Source organism: Acinonyx jubatus, chromosome C2 (genome assembly GCF_027475565.1).
Source record: "Acinonyx jubatus isolate Ajub_Pintada_27869175 chromosome C2, VMU_Ajub_asm_v1.0, whole genome shotgun sequence".
Lineage (NCBI taxonomy): Eukaryota > Metazoa > Chordata > Mammalia > Carnivora > Felidae > Acinonyx > Acinonyx jubatus.
In genome coordinates, this window is record NC_069384.1 from 18,530,786 (window position 1) to 18,543,317 (window position 12,532).

At 44.5% G+C, this 12,532-nt stretch overlaps 1 protein-coding gene across 7 annotated transcripts in view; it reads left to right on the plus strand.

Annotated features, from left to right (window-relative positions):
• Nucleotides 1–9,323, plus strand: part of APP (amyloid beta precursor protein) — a 272,213-nt gene extending 262,890 nt beyond the window's left edge. For all 7 annotated transcript variants that reach the window (XM_027041765.2, XM_027041766.2, XM_027041767.2 and 4 more), the window contains one exon: nt 8,101–9,323. In XM_027041765.2, the coding sequence (XP_026897566.1) occupies nt 8,101–8,202 (102 nt within the window). In that variant the 3' untranslated portion in view covers nt 8,203–9,323. The remainder of the gene's footprint in view (nt 1–8,100) is intronic.
• Nucleotides 9,324–12,532: the final 3,209 nt, after the last annotated feature.

The window sequence follows — 12,532 nt, forward strand, 5'->3', positions numbered from 1 at the left end:
TAAAAGAAAAGAAAAAAAGACAACAGAAGTCAGAAGTGAAAAGGAATGAGGAAGTCTGCTTCAAAAAAAACCTAAACCCTAGGTTTATTCCCTAACCTTTTTAAAAGTTTATTTATTTATTTTTGAGAGAGAGAGAGACAGAGAGCAGGGGAGAGGCAGAGAGAGGGGGGGAGAGGGAATCCCGAACAGGCTCCCCACTGTCAGCCCAGAGCCTGACGCAGGGCTTGAACTCACGAACCATGAGATCATGACCTGAGCCGAAATCAAGAGTCAGACGCTTAACCGAGCCAGCCACCCAGGCGCCCCTGTTCCCTTATATTTTTTTTTGTCTTAAAGACTGACTTGTAACTAAAACCAGGGAATAGTAACTAATGCTAATTTTCAGGTGAGTTTCACAGGAAATGACATTATACCAAGTAGCCAAGCATAGCCTACAAGGTCATTCCAGATGTTCAGCCTGTTACCCTGCATGTCTGGCTGAAATACCTTACTTTTTCAGTTTAGTGCAGTCACACTGGGGGTAGAGAGAAGGTTCACCAAGTGACAGTCACGATTACTGCACAGTTACGCTTCAAGATTTTGTCCCCATGGGCCAATATGTGACTGACGTGTGTATAGCACAGAAGTCACGAGTTGCACCAAGAAAAGACGGTAGCTGCAAGGTTCAAATATGACTTTTGGGGTCACCTGTGTGGCTCATGCCATTAAGCTGTCCAACTGGATTTTTGGCTCAGGTCATGATCTCATGATTTGTGAGTCTGAGCCCCGCATCAGGCTCTGTGCTAACAGCACAAAGCCTGCTTGGGATTCTCCTTCTCTCCCTCTCTCTCTGCCCCTCCCCAACTTGCATGCTTCCTCATGCTCTCTCTCTCTCTCTCTCAAAATAGTTAAAAAAAAAAAAAAAAATAAGACTTCTTAATCCCACAATACAAAATATTGAAAAATAAAGTTTACAAGTAAGTTCTTCTTATGCTTTTTTTTTTAAGATTTTATTGTTGGGGCACCTGGGTGGCTCAGTCCATTAAAGTGTCTTGATTTTGGCTCAGGTCATGATCTCACGGTTCGTGAATTCAAGCCCTGTGTCAGGGTCGGCGCTGGCAGTGAGGAGCCTACTTGGGATTCTCTCTCTGACCCACCCCTACTTGTGTGCATGCTCGCTCTCTCTCTCTCTCTCTCTCTCTCTCTCTCTCTCTGTCAAAATAAATAAAATAAAACATTTTTTTAAAAAGGATTTTACCGGTAAGTCATCTCTACCCCCAGCGTGGGCTTGAACTCACAACCCTAAGATCAAGAGTTGTACGCTCCACCAACTGAACCAGCCAGGTGCCCCCTATGCATTTAAAATGCGGTTCTGGTGTTGTGGCAGAGAGATCCTCGTAGTATACGCAATTTTTTAGGAAACTATTGGAGAAAGTGGATGAATACATCTTGAGAAGTATTCGAGTTTTTCGAACTAAAGAGATCTCAGTGACCAAATTTATCTTTTCATTTTGTAGATGAGAAAACAACCACACAAAAATGCTCACCCACCGTCAAATATAGGGCCAAGATCCAAATACAGATTATCTCATGTCCTAGTCATTGTTTCTTCTATCAGAGAAAAGTCCAGATACTTCCAGTGAGTCAAACTTCTCATCAGCCCCACATGGGCTCCAAATCATTCTTGATCAGAGAAGGGCAGGAAAAGTTTAAAGAAGTTAAATGTAAGGCAAAGCCAAAAACCTCGTTTTGTTCAGCACTTACATTTTCGAGGCTACTTGCTTATGGGATCTGCTGGTGGAAATTGGGTTTGAGTCTTCTTTTCCCTCTCCGTTCTGGTGTGGACATGCTAGAGATCTGACCCAGGGAAGCACTAACAGGTTTTCAGTGTTTGGCCTGTGTGTTTGAGAAGCCTGAAGTCATTAAGATAAAACCTAGCATCAAAAATCGGAAAGCAAGTAGCTTGTGCAGAAGGAATAGAAAACATTGGCTGGTTTGGCTAAAGCATAATTAGGGCAGGATGCATAGGCCAGATTTTCTGCTTTTCGAAAGTTGGAATTGTAATAAAAGTTTTTTGATATGTGAGTTCAGTTTTCAGTAGCAAAGAGTACAGACTCTTATTAAAATTGAGACTTGTTGGGGCGCCCAGGCGGCTCAGTTGGTTGAGCGTCTGACTTCAGCTCAGGTCATGATCTCCCCGTCCATGAGTTCGAGTCCCACATCGGGCTCTGTGCTGACAGCTCAGAGCCTGGAGCCTGCTTCCGATTCTGTGTCTCCCTCTCTCTCTGCCCCTCCCCCACTCATACTGTGTCTCTCTCTGTCTCAAAAATAAACATTAAAAAAAATTTTTTTTTTAATTGAGACTTGTTTGGGAAAAAAAGAGAGATGGGGCACCTGGGTGCTCAGGGCTCAGTCGGTTAAGTGTCCCAACCCTAGATTTCGGCTCAGGTCATGATCTCCTGGTGCGTGAGTTCGAGCCCTGCATCGGGCTCTGTGCTGACAGCGGGGAGCCTGCTTGGGATTTTCTCTCTCTCCTCTTTGTTCTCTGCCTTTCCCTCTCTCTCTCTCTCTCTCTCTCTCTCTCTCTCTCTCAAAATAAAGAAACATTTTTTTTTAAAGAGAAAAAGCTGTGAAAGAACAGAATGATTGACAGATTAGATGGTAAGCACATCAAATAAGCGATGACGGCACCATCGACTCTGGGGTGTTGCTCTTATAATGGTATTTCGGAGCTTGTGTCTTTTGAAACCGTGTGAGATGTATCATTGTAAGCATCAGCTGACTTCCTTTCTACTCAAAACATGACTCTTTTCATTTCAGGTGTGGGCCAAAAAAAAAAAGTGTTTTCATACTTGGGTAATTAAACCACCCCTTTTTAATTCTTTATTGTGCCGTATGGGAATTTCGTTGTTTTTAATTGAAGATGAAGACACACCGTGTTTTGGTCGTTGCAGGTGTACAACCAAGTGACCTGCCAATTCTGTGCCTTACACAGTGCTCAGCACAGTAAGTGCAGCTGCTGTCTGTCACCTGTAATTGTATGTTTTGACACATACAATTGGCCTGATGGATCTCCCCCAGAGGCCTCTTCCTTTTGATCAGTTCCAAGTGCCTGTTCCAAACAGCCGATATTGGTAAACAACAAAAATTTATCTCCTCACAATTCTGGAAGCTAGAAGTCTCAGTTATCTTTTCCTGTTTGTTTAATGGTTTTTATTTATTTCTGAGAGAGATGGAGAGCGAGCAGGAGAGGGGCAGAGAGAAAAGGAGACACAGACTCCGAAGCAGGCTCCAGGCTCCGAGCTGTCGGCACAGAGCCCGACGCGGGGCTCGAACTCCCGAACCGTAAGATCATGACCTGAGCCGAAGTCAGTCACTCAACCAACTGAGCCACCCAGACACCCCGCTTTGTTATCTTTTTATAGAGTTATGGCACATGACGTTTCCTGATGAATGTGCCATCATACTGATGTGATTAAAAAAAAATATGTCTAGGGAGCGCCTGGGTAGCTCAGTCTGTTAAGTATCTGACTTCAGCTCGGGTCATGGGTTTGAGCCCCGTGTCAGGCTCTCTGCTGTCAGCGCAAAGCCTACTTCAGATCTTGTCTCCCTCTCTGTCTCTGCCTCTCCCCCCACTCATGCTCTGTCTCTCTCAAAAATAAATAAACATTTTTTTAAGTTACTTACTTTGAAAAAATATATATATATGTATATGTGTGTACATATATATATGTGTCCTTAAGGGTCCTTTCTTCCTGACAAGAAGTTGGCCCACCAGGATGGAGGTAGCAACCACTGACGTGGGTGTTGCAGAACAGCTGGACAGAATGGTCAGGTTAAATGGCAAGAAGAGGCGCAGAAAAGTGTGGCTGGACCCAAAATCTCTTGTGGCTGGAAGCAGACAGCCAGGAGAGGTTTTGGGAGGTCAAAAGAAAGCATCAGTGATCAATGACGATGAAGGCCTAGCAAAGAGTCCATCGCCTGCCTGAAAGATCCCTTAAACGTGGGCAGTAAAACCTAAGTGAACCAATTCTAGAAAGATGGAATTACAGTTAAGAAAATGAACGTGGGGGCACCCGGGTGGCTCGGTCGGCTGAGCGCCTGACCTGGGCTCAGGTCATGATCTCGCAGTTCATGGGTTCGAGCCCCGCGTTGGGCTCTGTGGAGCCCGCTTTGGATTCTGTGTCTCCTTCTTCCTCTCTTCTTCCCCCACTCATGCTCTGTCTCTCGCTCCTTCAAAAATAAACATTTTAAAAAATTAAAAAAAAAAAAAAAGGACACAATTGAACAGAAAACCAACAGTGCGGAATTAGAGGAGGAAGAATGACCAACTTGAAAACGTGGTTGTTGTTTGCTGTTTTCCTTCCCGTAGTACGAGCTCCTTTGATCGTCTTGCCCTCTATGCGGTTGTGGATTAAGTCGCTGTGATTTATCTTATTCTCCTTTAGAATAACAACTTCATTGTTGTGTCATTCCATCCAGAACAGGCAGCTCTGTCTCCAATTTCCCCCGACTGCTTTAGGGGAAATAATAGTGAGGTGTTCATGCTGAGGCCCTGCCTGCCCGGGGCCACAGTGGGCTGGCCCGTATCTGGTGGCCCCCACCAGTGCGGTAGCTTAGCCATCACGGACCTGTCGCCGAGCCCCACTGGGGAGGAAGGCTCCCTGTTACCTGCCATTCTTCCTCTAGCTGTAGGTTTATCCCTGAATGTGAGTACCCAGTGTTTCACCTCAAGCTTTCATGGGGCCGGGGACAAAGAGACACAACCCAGGCTCCTTGGGTGCCATTTTGTAAAAATAATCCCCCTGCTCTAGCTCCTGAGCCAGCCGTCTGAGGGTCTGAGGGCTAAGCCTCCCCACCACTTGAGCTGCCCTCCCAGCAACAAAAGATAATAATGAGGATTAGCAGGGAGAAAGGAGGCCAAGAAGACAGGAAAGTTAGATGCGTGGGTTGAGCACCCGCCTCAGCCTCGAATTTCTGACAGGGCTGTTTTAAGCATTTGGCTTTGGCCTTTGAAGAAGAGAGAAACTATTAAGTTGCCGGGTGTTCCCCTGACCTTGATGAATGCAGATGACAGGTGACAGCCAGTGTGAGGGTTGATGTGCTTCCTGGAGGACATAGAGCTCTGATATTCTAACAGTCAAGCAGCGTTTTTTTCTACACTCAGAAATACAGCAGCTTTGTGCTGGCTCTTTCCCTCAGCGAGACGTTTTGTTGTTGCGTTTTTGTTTTGTTTTCTTTTTAAATCCTGACTCTCTTTGAATTATCAGTTAAAAGGTGGCACAGAAACCAGAAGATGGCCCAAGTTCGAATGGCCTCATGCTACATACAGGCCGTTCCCTGGCAAGCAGATCTGGAGAGTGGTTGGAATCTCTTACTATCGGTGCTAATCTTTGATGATGACATTTTAGCTTACGAGTCCGGGGCTAATTACCCAATTGCCAATTAACGCACGGTGACCTCATTTGTTGACAACATAGCGGGTCAAAGGAAGAGGAAGGGATGGGAAAAACATCCATAATTATTCCCATAAGGACGGGGGTGCTGAACATCGACTTGCGCGGTGTCGTCGGGGTGGGGTACCGACTTGGCAAGAGCTTGTTTGGTGGCTTTGTTCTAAGGGGAAGTGCCCAGACTTGTCACTAGAACAGGAGAACTTGCCCAGAATGCAGCAGCTCTGACGAGGCCACGTTAGGGGAATGTTCTGTGGATGGGGACTCGAGAAGCATGCACGTGACGGGCAGTCTGAGGGAGCTGCCCTGGGATTCGCTAAAGCAGTCATTCCAGTTCATTCTGGTGAGGTGGAGTCCTGTGCAGGGTCCCTGGCAGAGCCAGAGTGTTCCGGTCGTATTGAAACGGAACCAACATATAACGCCGTATTAGCGTTAAGCGCACAACATGATGATTCGATGTGTGTGTGTGTTGTGAAATGATTACCACGGTATGAACTAACACCCATCACCAGACAGTTACAGTTTGTTTCCTTGTGATGAGAACTTTTAAGATCTACTCTTTTAGCAACTTTGAAATCTACAGCACAGTGTTACCAACTTACAGCCGCCATGCTATACACGTAGCTCCAGAACTTACTTATCTTATAATTGGAACTTTGTATCTTTGGGCCACTGTCACCCGTTTTTCCCACCCCTGGCAACTGCTAATTCTCTGTATCTTTGAGTTTGTTTTTTTTTTTTTTTTTCAGATTCCACATACAAGTAAGATCACACGGTATTTGTCTTTCTTTGTCTGGCCTGTCTCACTTAGCAGAATGCCCTCACGGCCCATCCACGTCAACAAATGACAGTGGTTCCCTCTTCGTGGCTGTGTAATATTCCACTGAATAATAATCCATTCCTCCGTTGGTGGACACTAAGGTTTTTTCCATGGTGTGACTGTTGTAAATAATGCTGCATTGAACATGAGGAAGCAGATATCCTTTTGAGGTAGGGATTTCATTTCCTTCAGATAAATGCCCAGGAGTGGAATTGCTGGATTGTTTTAGTGTATTCAGAAACTCCACACTGCTTTCCATAGTGATCGTACGAAAATTTCAGTCTAAATTTTATTAGCCAGTGTGGTTTAGTCCTATCAGGCTGCGTCCCTAGACCTGGTGTCTTAGCCTCCAGCACTCCTGCTCTCTGGTATTTTTACTTCTTTGGATTCAGGGATGGTGCTTCAAGAAGACAGGTGTGTGGGTTCAGAACCATGCCACCAGACGGACTGTCGGTAGGGAAAGATGTATAAAGAGCTGAATGTCACCTTGCAGCAACACTCAGCTGTGGGGAATGGGCAGGCCGTATTCTCCTAAAATGATGGGGACCCCAGTTCCATCACGGGCAGAATAGACCACGTCCTTTTGAAGGAAAGGCCGTCTTCTGCACAGCACATTCTAACTTTTCGGTGGAAAACATGCTTCTCCATTCTGGTTAAATTTGTGTCCATTCTCTTTATCTTCCAATGGTCATGCAGAAGAGGAATTTTTAAAAGAACAAAACTAAGCTTTCACTCAGCAAAGAGTTAAGTACTTTGGCCCATCTGTTCGGTGTGAGTGGTACAGCAGATAAGAACAGCCACTCCCCACCTTATGGGACTAAGTCCACCTTGCCGGGTGTGAAGAGAGTCAATACCCCTGCACAGCTCTGTCCTAACCGTGATGTGGGGGTGGGCGTGGGCAGGTTTACAGCCCGCCCGATCTTAGAGGGAAAGCACCAGATCAACACAGAGGATCTGTTTGCAAATCTTTAGCTGGACATACTTCCATAGTCTTAGTGCTCAGTTTAAAAAAAAATGCATGGATAGGGGCGCCTGGGTGGCTCGGTCCGTTGAGCGTTGAACTTCAGCTCAGGTCATGATCTCGCGGTCTGCGAGTTCGAGCCCCGCGTTGGGCTCTGTGATGACCGCTCAGAGCCTGGAGCCTGCTCTTTGGATTCTGTGTCTCCCTCCCTCTCTGCCCCAACCCCACTTGTGCCCTGTCTCTCTCTGTCAAAAATAAACATTAAAAAAAATTTTTTTAAATACATATATCCATGTACAATCTGCAACAGCATAGTCTTTCAATGTTTCCTTTTCTCCTGCGCCAAGTAGTGCCTTTGATATATGTAGATCATTTTAATTAAAAGATTCTCAGACCTCTCGTCATCATATTAAATTTAGTGAAAACAGGGACAAATTAAAATGAGCATGGCAAGATCGTCTACATTGATTTGCTTCGCGGTCTACTTTGCTGACGATCCGTGATGCTCTTGGATTTTTTTTTTTCCAGCTTACCACCACACTTTCAAGTAAAACAGTTTTTGCACTGTGACCTTTTTATCCCTTGTTGGGCCAACAGGGAAGAAAAAAAAAGATTTATTGTGCCGCATACATCCAGTTACTGTTAAGTTGGGGAAGAACCGCCGCGGAGCACTTTGCAAGCCGAGCCAGCTGGGCAAGGTTTGAAGCGCCACCTGGTGGCCGGACGGAGCATCTGTGTAACTGGTGGGCGCAGGCGTTGTGCTCTGAGATGGGAGAGGAGGGAGAAAAGAACACCCCGCTCTTTCTCCTTTACTGTTCAACGTGAGCGCTCCTGCAAGATTGATTTTCTTTTTTTTTTATTCATTTTTCCTCGCCCTTGCTTTTCAGGTCGACGCTGCTGTGACCCCAGAGGAGCGCCACCTCTCCAAGATGCAGCAGAACGGATACGAAAATCCAACTTACAAGTTCTTTGAGCAGATGCAGAACTAGACCACCGCCACAGCAGCCTCTCGAGTTGGACAGCAGAAACCATTGCTTCACGACCCATCGGTGTTCATTTATAGAATAATGTGGAAAAGAAACAAACCCTCCCGTTTTCTTCTTTACTCATTATCGCCTTTTGACAGCCGTGCTGTAACACAAGTAGATGCCTGAACTTGAATTAATCCACAAATCAGTAATGTATTCTCTCTCTTTACATTTTGGTCTCTACATTATTAATGGGTTTCGTGTACTGTAAAGAATGTAGCTGTATCAAACCTAGTGCATGAATAGATTCTCTCCTGATTATTTATCACGTAGCCGCTTAGCCAGTTGAATATTATTCTTGTGGTTTGTGACCCAATTAAGTCCTACTTGAAATATGCTTTAAGAATCGATGGGGGATGCTTCATGTGAACGTGGGACTATAGCTGCTTCTCTTGCCTAAGTATTCTTTTCCTGATCACTATGCATTTTAAAGTTCGGCATTTTTAAGTATTCCAAATGATTTCGAGAATTTTTTTTTCCATGATGCATTTTACTGTACAGATTGCTGCTTCTGCTATATTTGTGATATAGGAATTACGAGGATACACATTTATTTCTTTGTGCCTGTTTTATGTGCACACATTAGGCATTGAGAATTGAAACTTTTTTGTCCATGTATCTTTGGATCTTTGATAAAGAAAAGAATCCCTGTTCATTGTAAGCACTTTTATGGGGGGGGGAGGGGGGCGGGAGTGTTCTGCTGGCCTCAAATTACCAAGAATTCTCCCAAAAAATTTTCCGCAGGACGATTGTACAGAATCATTGCTTATGACCATGATAGCTTTCTACACTGTATTACATAAATAAATTAAATAAAATCACTCTGGGCAAGAGTTTTCTTTGAAGGATAACTATGGATGTTAAATATTCACAGTAATTGGGGGAGGGGGGAGCAGAAAGAGGCAGATTCAGTTTCTTTTAACCAGTCTAAAACATTTTATTTATGATAGCAAAAGAAAGTGAGAGGGGAAGGGGCAAAATCAGGGAATGGGGAAGTCCTGCCTGGACAAACCCTTTTAAGATTTGTCTTCAATTTGTATAAACTGGTGTTTTCATGTAAATAAATACATTCTTGGAGGAGCGCCATTGTGCTGGTGTGAATGATTCCATGGTAACCACCGTTTGACCATGTAGTCCTTAAAGCCTGGTGAGAAACCTTCTGAGGTAATCTGCTCTTGGACATCCAACAGATTTGTATCTTAAGTGCAAGGTATCTGAGCAGGAAACCTGCATCTTCCAGTGCTAGTAAAATACCTCATTGATCTAATTCAGTTTTTAGCTTGGTCCAAAGTATGTTTGCTGCTGTATCTTGGTCCTCAAGTTGGTCTCTGTCGTAGTCTGTTCGGACCGCCATAATAAAATACCGCAGACTAAACAACAGAAATTTACTTTTCGCAGTTCTGCAGATTGGAAGTCCCGGGGCAAGGTGCCAGCACGGCCGTGTGAGGACCCTCCGGGTTGCAGATTTCTCATTGTACAAGGTCACTGGTCCCATTTTAAGGATCCTCATGACCTTAGTCCCCTCCCAAAGGCCCCACCTCCTGGTAGGAGCACACTGGGCATTATAATTTCAACACAAGAATTGGGGGAGAGGGGACACACATTCAGACAGACCATAACAGTCCCAAATAAGAGCTGAAGAGAGAAGCTCCAGGGAGTAAAAACAGACAAGCTGATGGCTAGCTCTAAAGCAGATCTTCTGAATGCTGACACAACTGACATTTTGGAAGGAATCCTTCCTTGCTGGGAGTCTGTCCTGAGCACTGATGGATTTCCGGTCTGTACTCACGAGACGCCAGGAGCACTCCCCACGTGATAATCACAAATGTCTCCAGACATTGCCACGCGTCCCTTGGGGGGAACTAAATCGCCCCCATTTACGAACCACAGCTCTGTAGCTTTTTTTTTTCTTTTTTTTTTGAGATAGCATTAGTGGGTGGGAGGCAGAGAGAGAGAGAGAGAGAAAGTCCCCAAGCAAACTCCACACTCAGCCCGGAGCCTGACACAGGGCTCAATCCCACCACCTGAGTCAAAATCGAGATTTGAGTGCCCAACCGAGCCACCCAGGCACCCCTGTAGCTATTTTAAAACAATGTCCTGGGCACATGATTTTTAGTTGGAGAGCCTGTCCCATCTGCTATCCCAAAGGTCTAAGAACACATTGATTGACCTGGTGTTTTTGCTGTGTTGTGCTTGGAACCAGGTAAGCACGTGCATCAACCTTCCCATTTGAGCTCTGGATTTAACCTTTTAAACCAAAACACAAAACACAGAATTTTAAATTCGTTTCCTCACGTCACTGTGCTCTAAGAACAGACTCCATTAAAACTCGCCCGAGTGAGGGCGCCTGGGTGGTTCAGTGAGATAGATAAGCGTCCGACTCTTGATTTCAGCTCAGGTCGTGATCTCATGGTTCTTGAGTTCGAGCCCTGCATCAGGATCTGTGCTGACGGCACGGAGCCTGCTTGGGATTCTCTCTACTTCTCTCTCTCTCTCTCTCTCTCTCTCTCTCTCTCAGAATAAGTAAATAAACATTAAAAACAAAAAACAAAAAAACTCGTCTGTGTCCTGTTCTCTTGTGAACAAAACAACTCTCCCCCTTATCCTGTTAAGGTCAAGTAGACGTGAAGGCTATATGAAGGTGTGTTAAGGTATGACCATTTGGGTATAAGCTGCAATTCCATTTTGCCTGGCTAGAAGGTGGCCAACGGAGGGAAAGTTAGTCCTAGTATGACGGTACATTTCTCATGACACTAATGAATTAAAACTGAACTTTCTTATAGGTATGGAATGTTATTCCCAGGCAGGCTTCAGTCCCAATAACTGCAAGCTTTAGTTTTGATCATTTCAGAGCTAATGAGGAAATTTTTAAAGCATAGAGAGAGAGCTTAGAGAGCTACATAGATCGAATTTATGAAAAGAAATGATACTGCCTTATAGTCTTGGTTCTCAGATTGAGGTATAATGAAAGGATTCTCCAGATGGTCTGGGGATTAATCAATAGGTAATTTATCCAGCCCAAAGATCAATGAGATCTTGGGGGGTGGCGGGGAGGGTTGCATGACCGACCTGATGGGTGAGGGATGGCCTCTCAACACGCTTCTCATTTGCATTTAGTTTATGATGAATAGAACTTGATATGCTCAAGGGCCATTTTGTATTTCTGAATTTTCTCTTTACATCTTTTTGTTTGGGGCTTGAAATCTATTTTGCCATCAGGATTGCAGTCCCTGCTGTCTTACTGTTTCCATTTGCCTGATAAATTTTTGTCCACCCTCTTTATTTTTAGCCCTGTCAATTGCTGCATTTTCAGGGCATGCCATGTACACAGCACAGAGCTGGGTTTTTGCTATACGCTCCAATTTGGAAGTCTTTTTGGTTTAATAGGCAAGTTAGACCCATTAGGTTTTATGATATGACTATGTTTGCTCTGAGTTCTGTCAATTGTTGTAGTTACTAAGTATTATATTTAATGTGTCTCTATGGAAGGAGGACTCTTACCCGCGTGTGTGTATGCGTGTGTGTGTGTGTGTGTGTGTGTGGTTTATAGGAAGCGTATTTTTATTCTAGTGGTTACTTTTTTACAAATGATTTTTGCAGTGCTTGTAAATCCCTTTTTTTCTTAACCTTTACTAGCTGTCTTTTCCAAATGATGTTCTTTGCTCCCTTCCCACTGTCAACACAACAGTGAATGGTCTTACCCTACCCTCTCCCTTTTCTTTCCCTTCTCCCATTTTGCCAGTTGTTATTTGTTCTATTTATTCAGACATAAATGTTTATCTATTTTTCTTCAACCCTGATCCTACCCGATTTTAGTCTCTACAGTGGCATATGTGAAATGCTCTCCACCAGTCTTTTGTCCCCAGACATCTTTTGGTTGGATGAAGCTCACCCTTCTAATTAGAAATTGTTAGAATTCCTCAGCAAGAGTGGCTAAAATGAACAAATCAGGAGACTACAGATGCTGGCGAGGATGTGGAGAAACGGGAACCCTCTCGCACTGTTGGTGGGAATGCAAACTGGTGCAGCCGCTCTGAAAAACAGTGCAAAGGTTCCTCAAAAAATTAAAAATAGATCTGCCGTGTGACCCAGCAATAGCACTGCTAGGAATTTACCCAAGGGATGCAGGAGTGCTGATGCATAGGGGCACTTGTACCCCAGTGTTCATAGCAGCCCTTTCAACAATAGCCAAATTATGGAAAGAGCCTAAATGTCCATCAACTGATGAATGGATAAAGAAGATGTGGTTTATATATACAATGGAATACTACTTGGCAATGAGAAAGATTGA